This window comes from Chenopodium quinoa, unplaced genomic scaffold, assembly GCF_001683475.1.
Source record: "Chenopodium quinoa cultivar QQ74 unplaced genomic scaffold, ASM168347v1, whole genome shotgun sequence".
Taxonomy (NCBI): domain Eukaryota; kingdom Viridiplantae; phylum Streptophyta; class Magnoliopsida; order Caryophyllales; family Amaranthaceae; genus Chenopodium; species Chenopodium quinoa.
Genome location: NW_018743850.1, coordinates 2,744,454 through 2,761,168, shown reverse-complemented (window position 1 = coordinate 2,761,168; position 16,715 = coordinate 2,744,454). Strand labels below are relative to the sequence as shown.

Sequence of the window (16,715 nt, the reverse complement as noted above, 5' to 3'; positions counted from 1 at the left end):
GGACCACTAAAAAAAAAAATTCCTATACTCTCTTTGGGACCACTTACCCTAAAACCCAATTAAATCCTACATTTTCTCTCTCCTCACTACCCCCACCTCCCCCACTTTTTGTTTTCTTACAATATAAAAATATAAAAGAAAATCTTTTATATAATAAACAAATGTTTTAAATGGACCCACTTATAATTTTCTTAAACTACATGTCTACCCCAACGTCCCAAGTATTGTAGGACGGAGGGAGTAATATGGAAAATCAAATTTTTAATATGCTTGGATGAACATTAAAATGTTTAAGATCAAGAGTCAAGTCATAGCTAGGCATGAACAAGACTAGCTCGTGCCTAGCTCTTAATAAAGTCATCAAATAATTAGTCCCTTGTGGTGGCTCAGATGAACTATTTTTTGTATAATTTGTACAAAGATTACCAAGCAAATACAATATTTAAGGGAAACGAAGGTCAAGGAACAAAACGCAACACAAAGCTCATGCAATCGTCTGGCACTACTCCAAAATGCAACCTCCTTCATACAGCATAAAGGCTACACATTACACTAGTGTACAGTTATTATATTAATATACAGTTATTACGGAGTATTTACAAACAACCCTAGCCACAGCATATACAGAATCCCATGTACAAATAAGCAATGCTTGAGAAAGATTGGAATTTCCGGGCAACAAGCAAATGCATTTCAGAAACCGAATCACAATGCATATTTATAGCAGCCTGTATCAGTAATAACCGTTCACTAACATGTGAATCAGCAGCTTTTGATTCCAGCTTCCAAGAATGCAAGTCATATCCGGGAGAAACAAAATGATGTCCAGCTGCTGTTATCTGCTGCACTTCTCTGTAACTCACCAGACCCTTGAAAAGGCTTAACCAACTGTCGAAAATGATGATCACTGGACACAAATGCTCCATTCCAATGTAATGATTTTATCAAGTCAGAGTGTCAGACAATCTGAAATTCAATTCTGCAGAAGGGAAACCTATTTAAGTTTCCCCCTGCAAGGCCATGATTTCAGTGACATCTTAAGCATTCCCTACCAGAACATAGCCCTGCTCCATTCCTTCTCATTCAGTCAGTAGAGATATTCAAGTCATGCTACTACTTATGGTTCGAGCTTTGTCCAACAACAATTGTCTGCCACTTAGATCTTCTTCATAACCAACCAACTGCAATTATGACTTTAAGTTAGCAACATCTCAGATAATGGAAAAGGATTTCAATTGATCCTCTACAAGAAGTCATAGAATGTAAATCTTCCCATGGATTGGATTGTTGAAGAAATAAACAGCGAAAAGGAGATTTTATCAGAACAAAGACCTGAGAATCTTGTGTTTCAGTAAATCCATCATTATTGCCTGTGTTAAGATCTCGAGAAGCATCGTGAAGGTCCTTCCCTAGACTAAAAGATTACAACCAAAATAAATCAGGTAAGCCAAAACATGATGCAGAATGTGAATCACGAACTCAAACAAAACAAATTATGGAATAATTTCAATCAAATCACATCCCAACCCAATGACCCATGTGCGCAGTTGGGTAGAGAAGGTTACCCATAACATCTACCCATAGAAACAAAGATACCCATAACATCTACAAACTTTTTAGGTAGAGATATGGACAAAGGTAGAGAAGGTTACCTGCTTAACCAATGTCTTGAAGGCCCAAACGCAGAGTGAGAACCTGAATGATCTCTAACGAGAATTGAACAGTCAGAAGAATAAATCTATTTCATCATTAAGGAAGAACAAAAATGACAGAGTTAGCAAGAATAGAAAACGAAGATAGCAAAAAACAAGGATACATTTGTTTCACACTCTCTACTAACTGGTGACTTTAGATCCTGAATCTGACATCCAAAAGAAAAGGTTTAGCCAGCAATTGATTACATAATAAACATTAACAAAATGCAAATTGAATGGCCAGAAAGGATGCATACAGTTCATCATTCATACACTAGGTGTAGAATAACCGATTTCAAAAACATGCATGCACTTGAACTGACTAATTAAGATATCTCCACACCCACAACCATGATTCAACGAAACACTATAAATGATCATAGCAACTTAACAGAGCAGATTGTACCTTGCTTGTTTGCTCCAATAAGTCCTCTATAGCAGCAGCAACATCAGGAACGCTTTGACCATTTTCTTTAGCATTGCTACGAATCTCCACAGCTGCAGAATTTATATGCGTTTTATCATCCTGATCAGAAATGCGCTTTGATTCCGATAACCTTAGCCTTTTACTAGAATGTATGGTATTTTCCTTTCTCAAATCCTGGGACTGACTTGAGAACTGTGACGAATTATCCATAGAGATAAATGTAGCAGCTTGAGTAGGATACTGTGTCACAGTGCAAACCCCTGCCTCAGGATGTTGAGGAACTTCTTCTGGATGGAAATTATCTAGCGAAACAATGTCATTCTGCATAAAATAGCAAGTCCAAATTGTTTACAAGAAGGATACAGAAATAAGATTATTAGCATTAAAATTTGAATGTACCTGGAAGTCTTACCATCCTGACACACTCATAAAGCCACTCGCATCTAACTGGACGTACTCCCCACTTGCCGGCAGCTTCATATTTGGGGCCATTGGCAAATTTGCATAACAGATGAGTAACCTTCCTTGTAAGTTTCTCCGCGAACTTAGCACCAAGGACAAAACACAAATTGCGCAAAAGCATTCGCTCTTTCTCCGGATATTGCGATACACAGAACCGTAAGCCCTCAAAACCAGGCAAGGGAACCCGACAGGGAAGTGGAGAAAAAAGTATGTGACTATCAGCATCTAGCAAACGTCCATCCTATAATGCAAAATTACTCTGTTAATTTTTTCAATAGGATGACATACTGACTGAGAGCAAAGGTCATTAAATTCTTCAGTATTCTCTAATCAATAGTGTCGGAAGTCTAATGAACATGGTGTCTACCCATGTTCTAGTTAGCTAGAACAAAATAAAAGTCGAAAGAGATTATTGCGAATGATATTATATTACTCAAACAGCAAAGTGTCTTCCAGATAAGCAGCAAAATGCAGTCACAAAAAGCGGAGCAAGTGCTGTGGTTTCTTCTCTTAATGACAACTTGATGACCTATAGTACATATAAACAACTGTGCTATTACCACCACCCCCTCCTCTTTTTTAGGAAGGGACATACAAAAACAATATATTCTTTTGAGAAGAGAATCAATTGGCATATATTGTCAAACACTTGGGAGTAACAAGTAAGATACCAAGTGCAGCTAAGTGGGACATCAGTTTAGTCCATTATAATTCACATCTGAAAAGATTGTCACCTTTGGGCCAAAATGCATCTTTTCAGACGTGAATTATAATGGACTTAGCAGTTTTGGGTATATTGAAATAGAAGCAAAAAGATGCTGGGCCAACTGTTTGTACAAGTAAAGCATCATTCCCTCCAGAGCAAAGTCAAATTTAATTACAGTTCAATAGTAATTTCAGCAGCATTGATAAGAATCGGGAAATGACCAGATCATGAAGAAATCATTCACATCAAAAGCTTCATTCCATAATTTCATGCATCAACATAAAAAATACTAGAAGCAACCCAATGGAGTAGTATTCTATATGACCAGTTGAATAAACCTCAAAAGGTATACATACCTTTAGGCAAGACCGAATCCAGTGACTTGACACATAAGTAGTTTGCAAAGTGTTGGTTGGTCTGTCAAGCACACCATGGCATTCAATGGTGAAGTCCACATCAATTATGGTCTGATCATCTACTACCTCACCTCCACCTTGATTTATCCATTGAACAACCTCACCTCTCTAAACCATTCCCCATATATAAGCACCCACAAAACAAATTCAAGTCTGTTAGAATACTCAACAAAATTTGAACAGAGCTATTTGAAAAGGTAGATGCTAAGATACTGTACAAATAAAGTACTTTAAACAACAACAACAAAACCAAGTGCATCGTCATGGAAAAAAGCATTGCACGAGTTGCACCTGTATACAACATTGACCAAACTTCTTTAAAAATCCTGGATCTCCATCAAACTTTAAGCCACTAATGTTATTGAAATATCATGTACTCATAACTATATCATTTTGGGAGATAGCTGACAGCTATTATATATGCATGGAGTTTAAAACCATGATATAATTGCCAGTTTGCCACCACAGTGTCCATATGCACACATTCTAAGACCCAAACATTCTCATATTCCTTGTCTTGAAAATGGTCTCCCCCCCCCCCCCTCAACTCTCCTTACACATGCCCAACTTGCAGTCATGAAAAGAAAGGGAAAGGTGAGGGATATGACTAGGGACGGACAGACACTATTGTTGTTGTTTAAAAATTCAGCATTGGCTCATAAAAAAAAATGGTTCCGGCTCAATTTGCTTGTTAGCAAATTGAATTCTAGCTCAAAATTAGAGTTTCAATATTTAACAAGCCAAACTCAAATTAAATTGTATATGGCTCATAGTCTCGCGAGCGTGGCAAACATAATTACGTGATAAATAATATCTAATAAATCCTCCATTTAAAGTAGGCATAACATAAACCCTTTGTTTTATTTCTCTTCCCTATCAACTACCTCTAATTAGCAGAATTTCATTTTATCAAATCATAATTGAAGATTGTGATTCCCATTTTCAAAATCAGAAAACCAATCCTACAGACTATGCTCAAAGTTTCAGCCTGGCTCAAATTGTTCTTTAGTCAAGCTTCAAACTCAAACCAGAATCTAAAATGTAGCAGTGAAGCCAAGTTCAAGGCTTCAAGCTGACTTTTGTAGATCGAGTTGAGCTTGAACCTGAACCCTAGCCTGGTTAAATAATGTTGAATTGAGCAAAGCCTGCAATAGCTCTTTCAGAGAAACAAGAAGCTAGCTTGCTAAAGGGGTAAATTGAAATTTTTTTTTAAAAAAAAAAAAAAAAGAATTAAAAAATAAAAAACACATATGTTAGTACATATAAAATCAACGTGTATACATAAATCACAAAACCTGTGGCACAAGTATTATGGGAAAAAAAAATTATGGCATCATTTTAGTACATTTGGCTAAATCACTCTGACAGTTTGACCACAAAATTTTGGAAGGTCAAATGAGGCAAATGTGCTGATAAAGGGATAGCATTGTGGCAAAAGAACAATAGATGATCCATTAAGTAAGTTACAACATGGATCAAAATATACTCAAATGACTTGTAGTTAAGAAAAAGAGATGGTGCTAGCATAATTGCCATGCAAAACTGCAAGAAAAGCTCCCTGACAATATTTTTAAGGTAACTCCTAGAACCAAATTATCTACTATTTCATTCATTTATCCCATTAATAGACAAAATAGTGCCTTAATATTACTTAAACATAAAGTTAGTTATATCCAAATAAAAGCCAACTAAACATTTAGTGACAACTGACAAGAAATTAGACCTTTCATGTAACACAAGAAATCATAATCTACTGCCCTATCCTTACCAGAAACTGAAATAGGTTGACATTGTTGTTAGTTATTAAGAAGCGTGAAAAATTAGCTTAGTCATACAAGTATACAGCATGGATGCCTAAGATGATGGAAAGGAGACATTAAATAATCATGTTGATATTTGGTGAGAGAAAGGAATATGATGCAAAAGACACATGCACCAGAAAAGTAAGATGGGAAAATTCAGTTATTGCAAACGATATAATCATATTTGTCCTGCAGTTCATATTTTGCAAAAAGAACATAAAGTCAAATGCTTCACAAACACCAAACTGATTGCCTAGCAGAAAAAAGAATCAGAAAAAAACTAACCTGATCATCAGGGAAAGAAAGTGAAAAACCAAAACGCTTCCCGATGAATACGTGTATAGACTTTCCATTGTGTAATTTATCTATTTGACTTGTGTCTTTGTCATTTGAAGCAGAAGCCTTTGCACTCCGTGGAGAAGTCTTTGTTCTCTGACTTCTCTCAGTAGAGCGGCTATTGTTCAGGTTGATATCAAAGATGTCTTCTCCACTTTTCTCGAGTGAGATATCAGTAATTGAGCCTACAGCTCCCGAACTTGGAGCAGATGGTGGGCTGAAAAGCATGCTTAAGCCTTCCCCTTGTTTACCACTGCTCACACCAGGAACTGGTGCTTTACTTGACAAGGTCATCGAATCTTCATAGCACAAGTGTTGAGGACAGAAAAAGTTTAATACCATTGACCAAGTTATTCCAAACCATTTGAAATTAGAATACACAGAAACAAAGCAATGTCAAGCAACTAGAACAGATAGATAAAATTCAACAAACAAAAAGAAGAGTCATTGATAGACAATGAAAGAGACCTTTGCAATGAAGTAAATCATAAGCAATGTGCTTCTGAATTACAGGAACCTCTTTCCTTTCACGATCGCAATCTTCAAGCCAGTTCCGTTTAACAACACGTATAACACCATGAGCCGCCAAGCCTCTTAAGTCCCTCTTTTCACTGGTAAACAATGCAAGATGTAAAAGGTAATATCCATCTAAGAATTTATAGAGATAAAACATAAGTGCAACATATCAAAAAAGAAGTTGATTTAGCAAATCATAAATATAAGAGAAGTATAAAGCATGAGATCAACCAGAAGCTGTTCTACTCTGGGGCTGAAACTTGAACATGCAACTTGCTAGCAAGTATGGGACTCAATCACTAGCTGACAACTGAACAAAAAACTAGCCAGTAAAGATCCCACAAAGAGGGGTTCTTGAATGATGATATGACCAATTTTTACACTTGGAAAAGCAAAGGGACTATTTCCAGCATAACAAAAAAAATATTGGGAAACATAGCATTTTCTTCAGCACCAAAAAAAGAAAGTGAAAGAGGACTTACGCATCTGATGGCTCTCCAACAACTATATGTGTCAATCTCTCACTGCATGACATGTATCGAGAGCCCCCGCCTTTACGCACAATACTAACTAGTTTTCTCACATCAGAAGCACTAAAACCAACTAAACAAATTTTGCAATCCGATAGGTATAAGCCATCATCAGATTCTGAATCATCAGCAATACAGCAATCCAGCTCCTTGGCATCACCAGGAAGATCATGTCGTTCAGTTTCCTCATCCTTGGAAATGAAAGAGACATTCTGACAACCAGAAGAAAGATTTTGAGATTGAGCAACATCCAAATCAGAATCTGTAGTCCACACAGATGGAGCAGCTTGCAAAGATGAATCTGTGGCTACTGATGACAAAATAGATTGTGACTTGATTGTACACTTGTCCTGACAGGACTTAGATATTAGTTTTTTCCTCAAGGCAGAAGCTGAAGAGATGGAAGGGCTCTGAACTGAATAGGCTTCTTCATCGAGACATACTGATACAACAAAGAATAGTGCCAAGGTAAGCATTCATAGTTGGGCATTACCTATGTCCTAGAATAAACAATACATGTACATAACAAACCCAGAACAGTGAAGCATACTTCTTCTAGCAATCGACTGATCAAACCATTTTCGAACAACAATACAGACACTCCCCCATCTCTTTGCAACTTTGAATTTGTCACCTTCGGGAACTTGAGCATGGTTAAGGGAAAAAATAACAAAATCCGCAGTCTGTGGACAAAAGGCTAGGCGCAAAATTTCTAATTGACGAAATATACAAGTGACATCTACAAGAAGCATCTTATGAGCAGAAGGTAAGCCAAGGAACAGAAGCATGAGAAATTCCCATACAAAGAACAAAAGGGGTTAATAAATATTTGCTTTACAATGAGTTACAAAATGGGGGAATTATAATTCAATACTGTAACATCAATATTGTGAAAGAGATACATAAAATCAAAAACAGGAATACAAGCATGAGAAATTCCCATACAAAGAACAAAAGGGGTTAATAAATATTTGCTTTACAACGAGTTACAAAATGGGGGAATTATAATTCAATACGGTAACATCAATATAGTGAAAGAGATATATAAAATAAAAAATAGGAATACAAGCATACTTGTGACTGCCACCAAATAAGGAAAAAACTAAAAGTGAAGAAAACTGTATTAACTACTTAAATATGAAATTAAGCAGAAGAAATCATTTTCCAAGGAACACAGTGTGAAACTAACATTGGTGATGATGAGACAATATAAGTTTCACGTAACAGATTCACCGGTATACTTGCCAAAGAAAAGGATAGAGGAACTTTTCTAGCATAGTGAAAGATAATCTACATAAACATATGAAAATGAATTAGAATGAGCTGTCTAGTAAAATTAAGGATATTTCACAAATTAGATGTGTGCAGAGCTTGGTCAGTTCAGCAGAATACTTTCCCCCATTTTGTATGATAAGCTTCTCCATCTCCTTCCGCTCATCTGGAAAGATTGTTAATAAATTGCCAGCAAATTTAGTTAAAAAAAATAGAGACAACATCAGCATATTCATACAAAACTAACCTCCAGGAATTCTAGTGACACAGATGATCAATCCTGAGAAGGGTGGGACTCTGTATGGTTCTAGGGGAACGACACGGTGTTCAACCCAGCATTGGTTCAACCAATTAATAGTGACTATATTCTTCTCTTTACTCGCAGCCCACTGCCAAAACATGAAGTCATGCAGAATGAGACATATAAAGAGAATTAAAAAGCAATAATAAAGACAGAAAGCACATCTGAGATCGCCGACATAGACAAAACTACATCTGAGTTTTTCAAATAACAAGATAAACAGTTCATATGAGAAGACAATTAGAATAATCAACAAATATGCATCTTGAAGAACCAAAAGTTTCAAAAAAAAAAAAATAGGGGGGGTGACAGGGGGGGGGGGGAGGGGAGAAAATAAATCATTAAAAAAAAAAAAAAAAAATTTAAAAAAAACCTTGTACTTTCCAGCCATCACATTCTTCACGATAATAAAGTTAACATCCAAGGAAGTCTTAGAAGTAAAGCTCCCACTCATAGCAGTCACTAGCTTTCCTATTCTTTCCTGCAAAATGTTAACTAAAATGAGGTATCAAACCCAAAAGAACATATAAATAACCAAAGGCACATGAATAATTATTATCAAGATAAGCCAAAGCATCTCAGGAAGAGATCAAAATGTAAATTCCCAAGCAAAGTCAAAAATAATGAAGCCAGCTCCTTCCAATTAGTAGTCAACATAATAAAAAGTTAAAAACTAACACATAGCTGTTACTAAAAAAAAAAAGGTGACAGAAATACATATGACAAAATTCAAAATAGAAGACAAACATCTAACAATATAAACATGGAATGTCACATATAGAGCAAATCATGATGCAAGCCAATCTCCCTCCTCCCCTGCCAATTCATGACAGTGAGACAAGTGTTATGGATCCACTTATTCACTTGGTCCAACACTCAAGAAAGGCCCAAACACCTATTCGGGTCTACCAATGCAGGCCCAAGGGCAACAACAATCTCAACGGTAAAGGAGGAGTGACTAAAGTCAACCAGCAAGATCAGAAAGGGGAGGGACATGAGGAGCAGTAGCTTTTGGGTAGCAAGCCAAATAGGGAAAGAAGACAAAGCTGTTGACTGATATACTTTGATGCCATAGCCATGTTATGCTTTTTGCTAGAAGACAACTTTAATTAATATTAGGGCATTGTAATTGCTTGAGAGTAGCTAGAGTATACAAGGCATTTTGTGAAGTAGTAGCAACCATCCCGAAATTGAGTGACTTGATGTGAGATTGGTAGCCTCAAGCTACCATGAGAGTTATAGCCTAAAGCTATATTTATCTCCTAGAATCTGTAATTCAAACTCTAATTAATCAATACTCAAGCTTTTGCCTTAAATTTGTATAAATTAGTGTGAGTGTGATTGTGCAAAATCTGGTCCATAACAACAAGCAACTAGATATTTTTAATGAGTAGACATGTTGATTATAGCTGAAAAGGACTACCTTAATCTTGAGGCTTTAAAGTTTCTTCATTAGCAAAAGAATGTTTCTTGAATAACCACTTAGAGGCATTGGATATTACCATTTTGAATTAATGAACACTTAGAACTGTTTTAGCTGTCATACAAGGCTAGTATAGTATTAGTTACTCCCTTTGTTTCTTTTTTATGTTCCTGGCTTCCTGCTTTGACAGTACTTGTTTGCCATTGTACATCTTAGACCAATAGTATCTCTAATTACATATTGGTAGAAATTATTAAATATTTGATATATATACCGCACACATTGAGACAAATCAAACAAAACCCCACATGACTATGTTTTAGAAGATTCTCCAAATTGAATAGTTGCAAGATTACAAACAAGAAAACAAAAAGGAAACATAAGGAGTATTAGCTTGTTTAAATGCTTTAGAAAGCATTCCCAAAATTCAAAATTTCAACTGCACCCTAGAGTCTTGGCCCCTAGCACTTCTCATAGTTAAAATTAAAGATCTTGATCAAACTTTGATAACCACACAAGATTCGCTTCACCAATCTTATTTATAGTTGTGTAAGCATGGTAGGCCTTATCAAAGACTTACTAGACTTACTGTCAAGGTAGAACCTATACTGAATCATCTATATTTAATTTCCCTAATCTAAGCTAATTTTCTAACAGATAGAATCATAAATGAAGTTATTCGCAAGAAAGTGGGTGTCGCAGGCATTGCACACAATCAATCAATTAAAGCCTTAATCCCATAAGTGATGTCGGCTACATGAACCAAAAGTGATTATCCCGTGTAGTCATTGACAAAAATCTTCCTCCTCCATCCCTTACGATCTAATGTCTCATCCTCATGCAAATCAATATACTTCATATACTTCCTAACTCATTCCAACCAAGTCATTTTCGATCTACCTCTCCCTCGTTTAACCCCTCCACTCATCCACTTTTCGTACCAGTGCACCCTCAGGTCTCCGTCTTACATGCCCAAACCAACGTAGGCGATTTTCCCTTAGTTTGTCTGCAATGCCTGCCACACCTACTTTCTTGCAAATAACTTCAGTTCTGATTCTATCTCTTAGAGTGTTCCCGCACATCCACCTTAAACTAAGGGAAAATCGTCTGTGTTGGTTCGGGCATATAAGACGAAGACCCCTAGGTGTACCGAAATGAAGAATGAAAGAGTGGGATCATAGAGAGATTAAACGAGGTAGAGGGTGACCGAATATGACATAGTTGGAAGGAGTTAGGAAGGATATGAAGCATATGAATTTACGTGAGAATGAGGTATTTGATCGTTAGGGATGGAGGAAGATTTTTGTGGATGACTATACGGAATAATCACTTTTGGTTCATTTAGCCGACCCCACTTATGGGATTAAGGCTTTGATTGTTTAATAAGAAGCTAATTTTCTGAGTACAACAAAAAACACTAAACAAAATCCCGTATAATTACCTTTTCCTCTTGCCCAAAGCCGGATGCAAGAACTTTAACACCATCCATAGCAAGACAACAGCAATAACCTAGCCTAGGCAGCCCTCGCCTCTCTTTTGCACAGGAAAGAACACATTGTGGACCTGCCAATAGAATAGTAATCATTCTACAATCTATGATCTAGTATATTACAGAAAGATTGTAGAAAAGTTGATAAAGTCAAAAAAAGTCGGCAAAAAAGTTTCTCCTTATACCTCATCCATCAGCATGCATACAATAAATAATTCAATTCAATCAGCATCAGCAAGGATACATCGTATAAATCAAATCAACAAGCAGGTGTCAACAAGTGCATGCTTCCTATAAATAAAGAAAGAGTAACATGCCAAAATGTAAAAAGTGATACAATTGCTTAGTTGTAACTTGAAAGTACACCCAATTTATTATCTTTTGCAGATATTCTAACATAATCCAACAATTCATATGCTATCATGCACCTAACATAACATTATGCAAACAACCATTATTTAGAAAAAATCATAAGGAGTTATGGGTTGAAGACAGTACTGAAAAGTGATAAGTACAGCAACTGAAAGTAAGTTTTCAACCAGTTAGGTGCTTAAAACACAAGATTGACTGCTCCAGTTTTAGTGTTTGATAGAGTTGATAACATCAAAAATCTCGGCATTAACTGCTTGACTCATGGTCATACAAGGGACGTGAAATAAATAATACCTTCCATTCAAACGTTACCAGTCAAATATAGATGATTATCATACAAGAAATAAAGCAGCTAGTTCAATGAAGCTCAGCACCATGTGAGATCAGCAATGAAACCCATAAATAAAAAAGATATACACATTTGGTTCTTAACTCAGATGCATTTGTCCTACATTTTCTACACCAACAATTCCTGGAAGTTTACAGTTTGTTTGGACAGAAGGAAATGGAAAAGGAAGAGAAAAGAAAGAGGACAATTTCTCTTGTTTGGATAAAGGATTGGGGGAAGGGGAGGGAGGGATCCTCCCTCTCTCTTTAATAAGCATAATCCTCCAAACTTGGAATTGGAGGGAATACAATTCTCACCTTTCCCCTCCCTTTCTCTTCCCTCCCCTTCCTTCTCTTTCCCTCTCCTTCCTTTACTTTGCTTCCTTCTTTGCTTTCCAAACAAAGCGCTAGTGTCTTCTACATTGTTCACCAATATATTAGCTTTTCATTAGAGCAAACCACAGTGAAAGTACCATCCAGATTTCCCAATAAAAATGACTGTAAAGTATAATTTGTATAGAATAATACAACTACTTGAGAGGAATATATGAAAGGACAATAACATCATCGGTCACTCTATAAAATAACATCATCGGTCACTCTAGAAACTGTGGACTCGCACTTAGCTACACAAGACACCCACTAAAAGCCCCCAGTAAAACGACGACACTCACGGGCACATATCAAATGATATAACATATACATAAGTACCTATTCTTCATGCATATCTATTCTTTCAAAATAAAAGGTGTTGCTTTTTCACAAGACCACACTGCATGGCACCCTCCACCTAAACATTGGCAATGACATCACCCTCAAGCTTAGCATTTACAATGACGTGTTGTCATGTTATACTTGACTTGGCCTTAATTATGATTTACAAACCTTTCAACTAGAAAAAATGGATTAAAGTCAAATACAAGACCTCTCATTTCACATGAAGGGTTTCAACCACTAATCTATTTTAATAAAATGATATCTTTAAAATAAACCAATGTTGACAAAATACAATTCAATACACACAAGGGAAACAAAAAGAGCAACATCACAATCCTAACATTGTTGCTCTTACAAGTCTACAACCAATAAGATCCACCAAAATCTCTCCAAACCCTTCTACTTCCACCATTATCATCCTAATATTATGCAACCTCAACAAAAATCATCACCTATCATCGTATTTGTGTCCATCATCTCACACCACAAACCACAACAATCCTATCGAAGTTAAAACCATACTATAACAATTCACAAGTCATCTAAAATACTTGCATCCTACAAGGTCAATAACCAGTTATAAATACTACTACTACTCCCTCCGCTTCTATTCGATGTTCTTGCTTTCACAGTACACTATTGTGAATGCACAATTTTGAAAACTCTAATTATGTATTATCAGTTGCAAGAATCCAAATAAAAAGTAAGTATTGCACAAGTCATTCAGTCTTCAGCAATTATCTACCAATTAAAACAGCACCAGCTAAATACAAACAAATTAAAACAAAAAATCCCAAAATAAAAGCACGCAAATTACCTAGTAAATTGCATTTCTTCGCCCTCAAATCCTCAAATTTTTCCTGCAAAATTGAAAACCCCAGAAACAAAATTTCAATCAAAAAATTAAAAAAAAAAACAGCAGTAAATTAAGCACAAATTAGAGAGAAAAGGAGTAATTCAGACATGGTGAGAGGAAGCGATGACATGAAAATCGTTGGGAGAATTGCGAGAAGGATCGCAACAAAGGAAGACAGTAGCACCGTTGAGTTTTAGGGCATCGTGAAGAGAATCGAACACTTCGGGAGGTACTAAATTTCTTGACATGAACACATTTGAACCCTTAAATGGCTTTGAATCCATTGTTTTCAGAAAATTGGAAGAAGAAAAGAGGAGAGAGAAAGTGTGTTGGAGTAGCTGAGAGGAAGAGAGCGAGTGAGTGTGGGAGGAAGATGACTGAAGGCGAAATTGTAACGCGGGAAAATGGGAGATGAATTTCTATTCAGTATGGCGCAAGAAAAATACGAAGTACTTCATATGGAACATTGGAACACTAGTTTAGCAATTTCCATGAATAATACAAAAGCGAGTTAGTATTTGACGAAATAAAAATACTCAGGGCGATATTATAATGACCTATATACCCTTATAAATAATCTTTTCCCTCTAATCCAATCTACCTCATACACCACCATCTCTTTGACACTGTTCACCAAGCCACCACCACAACACCAACCTAAACGACAACAACCTCTTCACGACGGCAACAGCCCACCACGCAACACTGGTCGAGCTCTGTCGACAAGGGCCTAAACGACAACAAGCTCTTCACAACGGCAGCAACCCACCACGCAACACCGGCGAGGCTCCGTCGACTAGGGCAAGCGCGAGATAGACACCACCACCGTCATGTCTCGTCAAGGGAAACAACTACGGGGGAAAACGCCGACCACCACGCCGATAAGTTTTTATTTTTATTTTTTTTGTTGGTTACGAACGTCCGTCAGAGATGTCCTCAACGTGGTGGAGACATCTGTCAGAGATGTCCCTTCCACGGTGGAGACATATGTCGAAGATGTCCCTACCATGGTAGAGACATCTCCTTCAGATGTCTCCACCACGTGGAGGATATCTGTTGTAGATGTTCTTCCGTTGGTAAAGACATCTGTCGGAGATGTCCCTACCACGGTAGAGACATCTCCTACAGATGTCCACCGATTTTTTTAAAAAAAATTGTTTTTTTTTAAAATATTTCGAAAATAATTAGTCAAAATTAATGTTTTGCATCTAATTCGATTTTTCATAATTAGTCAAAATTAATAATTTTGTCTATAATATGTGTCGTCCTTAATTTGATTTAATTTTACATAATTATGCGTTCATTAATGTGGCTGCGTGGTGGTGGTGGTGGTGGTGGTGGTGGTGACGGTGGCTAGGGTATTAGTGGTGGTGGCAGTGTAGGTGTTGTGGTGTGGTGGTATGAATTTGTGGTTAGAAGGTAAGTATGGGTGAGGATGTAATAACATTTGAAAATAAGGGTATGAAGGTATTAACATTGTCAGCTTGAATATTTTTATTTCGTCAAATAGCAATTCAAAATACGAAAACACAAACTTATTTGTGCATTGATATGGAAACAATTTCCCATTATATTGTTCAAGTAGAATCGGTTAAGATTCGGCTTAACGCATTTGAAGTTTTTGAACTATTTGAAGAAAAAATAGAAAATAAATTTAATTTAGAAGAGTTAGCTTTTTTGTTTAATAAGATCGGATTGGTAGAGATGGATTATATTAATGAGGAAGCCCCAATTTATCTCCTTGATAAACAAAATTCGTTTATCAAATGGCAAAATTGTAAATAAATCAACAATTTTGTCCAGTCATCATGGCGTAATTGTAAATAAATCAACTATTATGGGGTCCATAATCTAGTCATCATGGCATGATTGTAAATAAATCAACTATTATGAGGCCTATTTTTAATAAAAAGTTGTAGATTTATTTACAATTTTACCATTTGATAACTAGTATTTTGTTCATCAAGAAGATAAACTTAAATTTTCTCTTAATTCTAAGAGGCTAGCAAATTTTTTAATGGGGAATTTTCATTTTGCACACATAAGAATATAAGGCTTACAAAATATGTAGAAGGGATAAGTAAGCTAAGTGTGCAAAAGAATATAAGGCTTAAAATGTCACATGTTTTACCATCTCTAAAAGATTGTCTCATATCTTTATTTCATTTTATTTTAAAAACCAAATCCATATTCGTGCAATTGGCTGGACACAATTATGTATGAAGAGAGAGAGAAAGCAAGAGGGGTGCAAGTGGAAAAATTTGCTAAATAAGGTATAGGACAATCTTTTAGAGATAGAGAAAATATTACGGAGTACATAACATCAACTATTATTACTTTCCGGTGAAATAAGTCAAGTGGGTGATGAAATTTTAATACCATTACTGGGACCATGATGCTCATCATAATCTTGATTGAACAAAAGGTTCAAAATATTGGATTAAGAACAGCTAGTTTATAGAAAATGAAGATTTTTTTTTTGTTTGAACAATATATGAACATATTTTTTATATTTTATATAGTTCAAATATACAGAGTAATGAACAATAATTTCATATATTACTTACACAGTTCTTAAATACGGAGTATATATTTTTTTTTTTGAGAAACTGAGTTCTAAAATTATATAAGTAGCAACAAATATATAAAAAGCATAAATTACCATGAAATAGTAAATATGTTCAGAAACATTGAAATTTAAAATATACTTATTCAAGAATCATGATCCACATCGTAATTCAAAACGCATGATATCAAAAATTGATTTCTCCACCCCAAAATTTTACAGTCCAATATTTATGGAATCATACTAAATTGGGGATTTACTATTAGTAACAAAATCAGGGCTATGTTTACCTCATTATAGACTTATTGACGTTAAAGATTGAGCTTTACAGTGTTAATTTGTTTGACAATTGTTGATAACAAGAGTGGAAGATGGTGTCAATTTGAAAAGAAAAAAAAAAAGGAATGCTTCACAAATCTGTGATATGGTCATGAATATCACGATAACTTTCCATTAAGGTTTGTCTCATCTTTCAATTATAACAACGATAAGAAACTCAGATC

General features: G+C 35.8%; 1 protein-coding gene across 1 annotated transcript; it reads right to left on the bottom strand.

Moving 5' to 3' along the window:
- Positions 1-324: 324 nt before the first annotated feature.
- Positions 325-14,427, bottom strand: LOC110685942 (DNA topoisomerase 2-binding protein 1-A-like). Its single transcript, XM_021862497.1, has 17 exons — positions 13,754-14,427; positions 13,608-13,650; positions 11,327-11,448; positions 8,836-8,943; positions 8,409-8,550; positions 8,236-8,327; positions 7,440-7,533; positions 6,842-7,331; positions 6,312-6,454; positions 5,793-6,142; positions 3,646-3,813; positions 2,534-2,824; positions 2,101-2,442; positions 1,817-1,861; positions 1,653-1,738; positions 1,333-1,414; positions 325-1,181 (listed from the first exon to the last, which is right to left on the bottom strand). Exons 1-17 carry the CDS (start codon positions 13,928-13,930, stop codon positions 1,101-1,103), a joined length of 2,856 nt encoding a protein of 951 aa, XP_021718189.1. The 5' UTR covers positions 13,931-14,427; the 3' UTR covers positions 325-1,100.
- Positions 14,428-16,715: the final 2,288 nt, after the last annotated feature.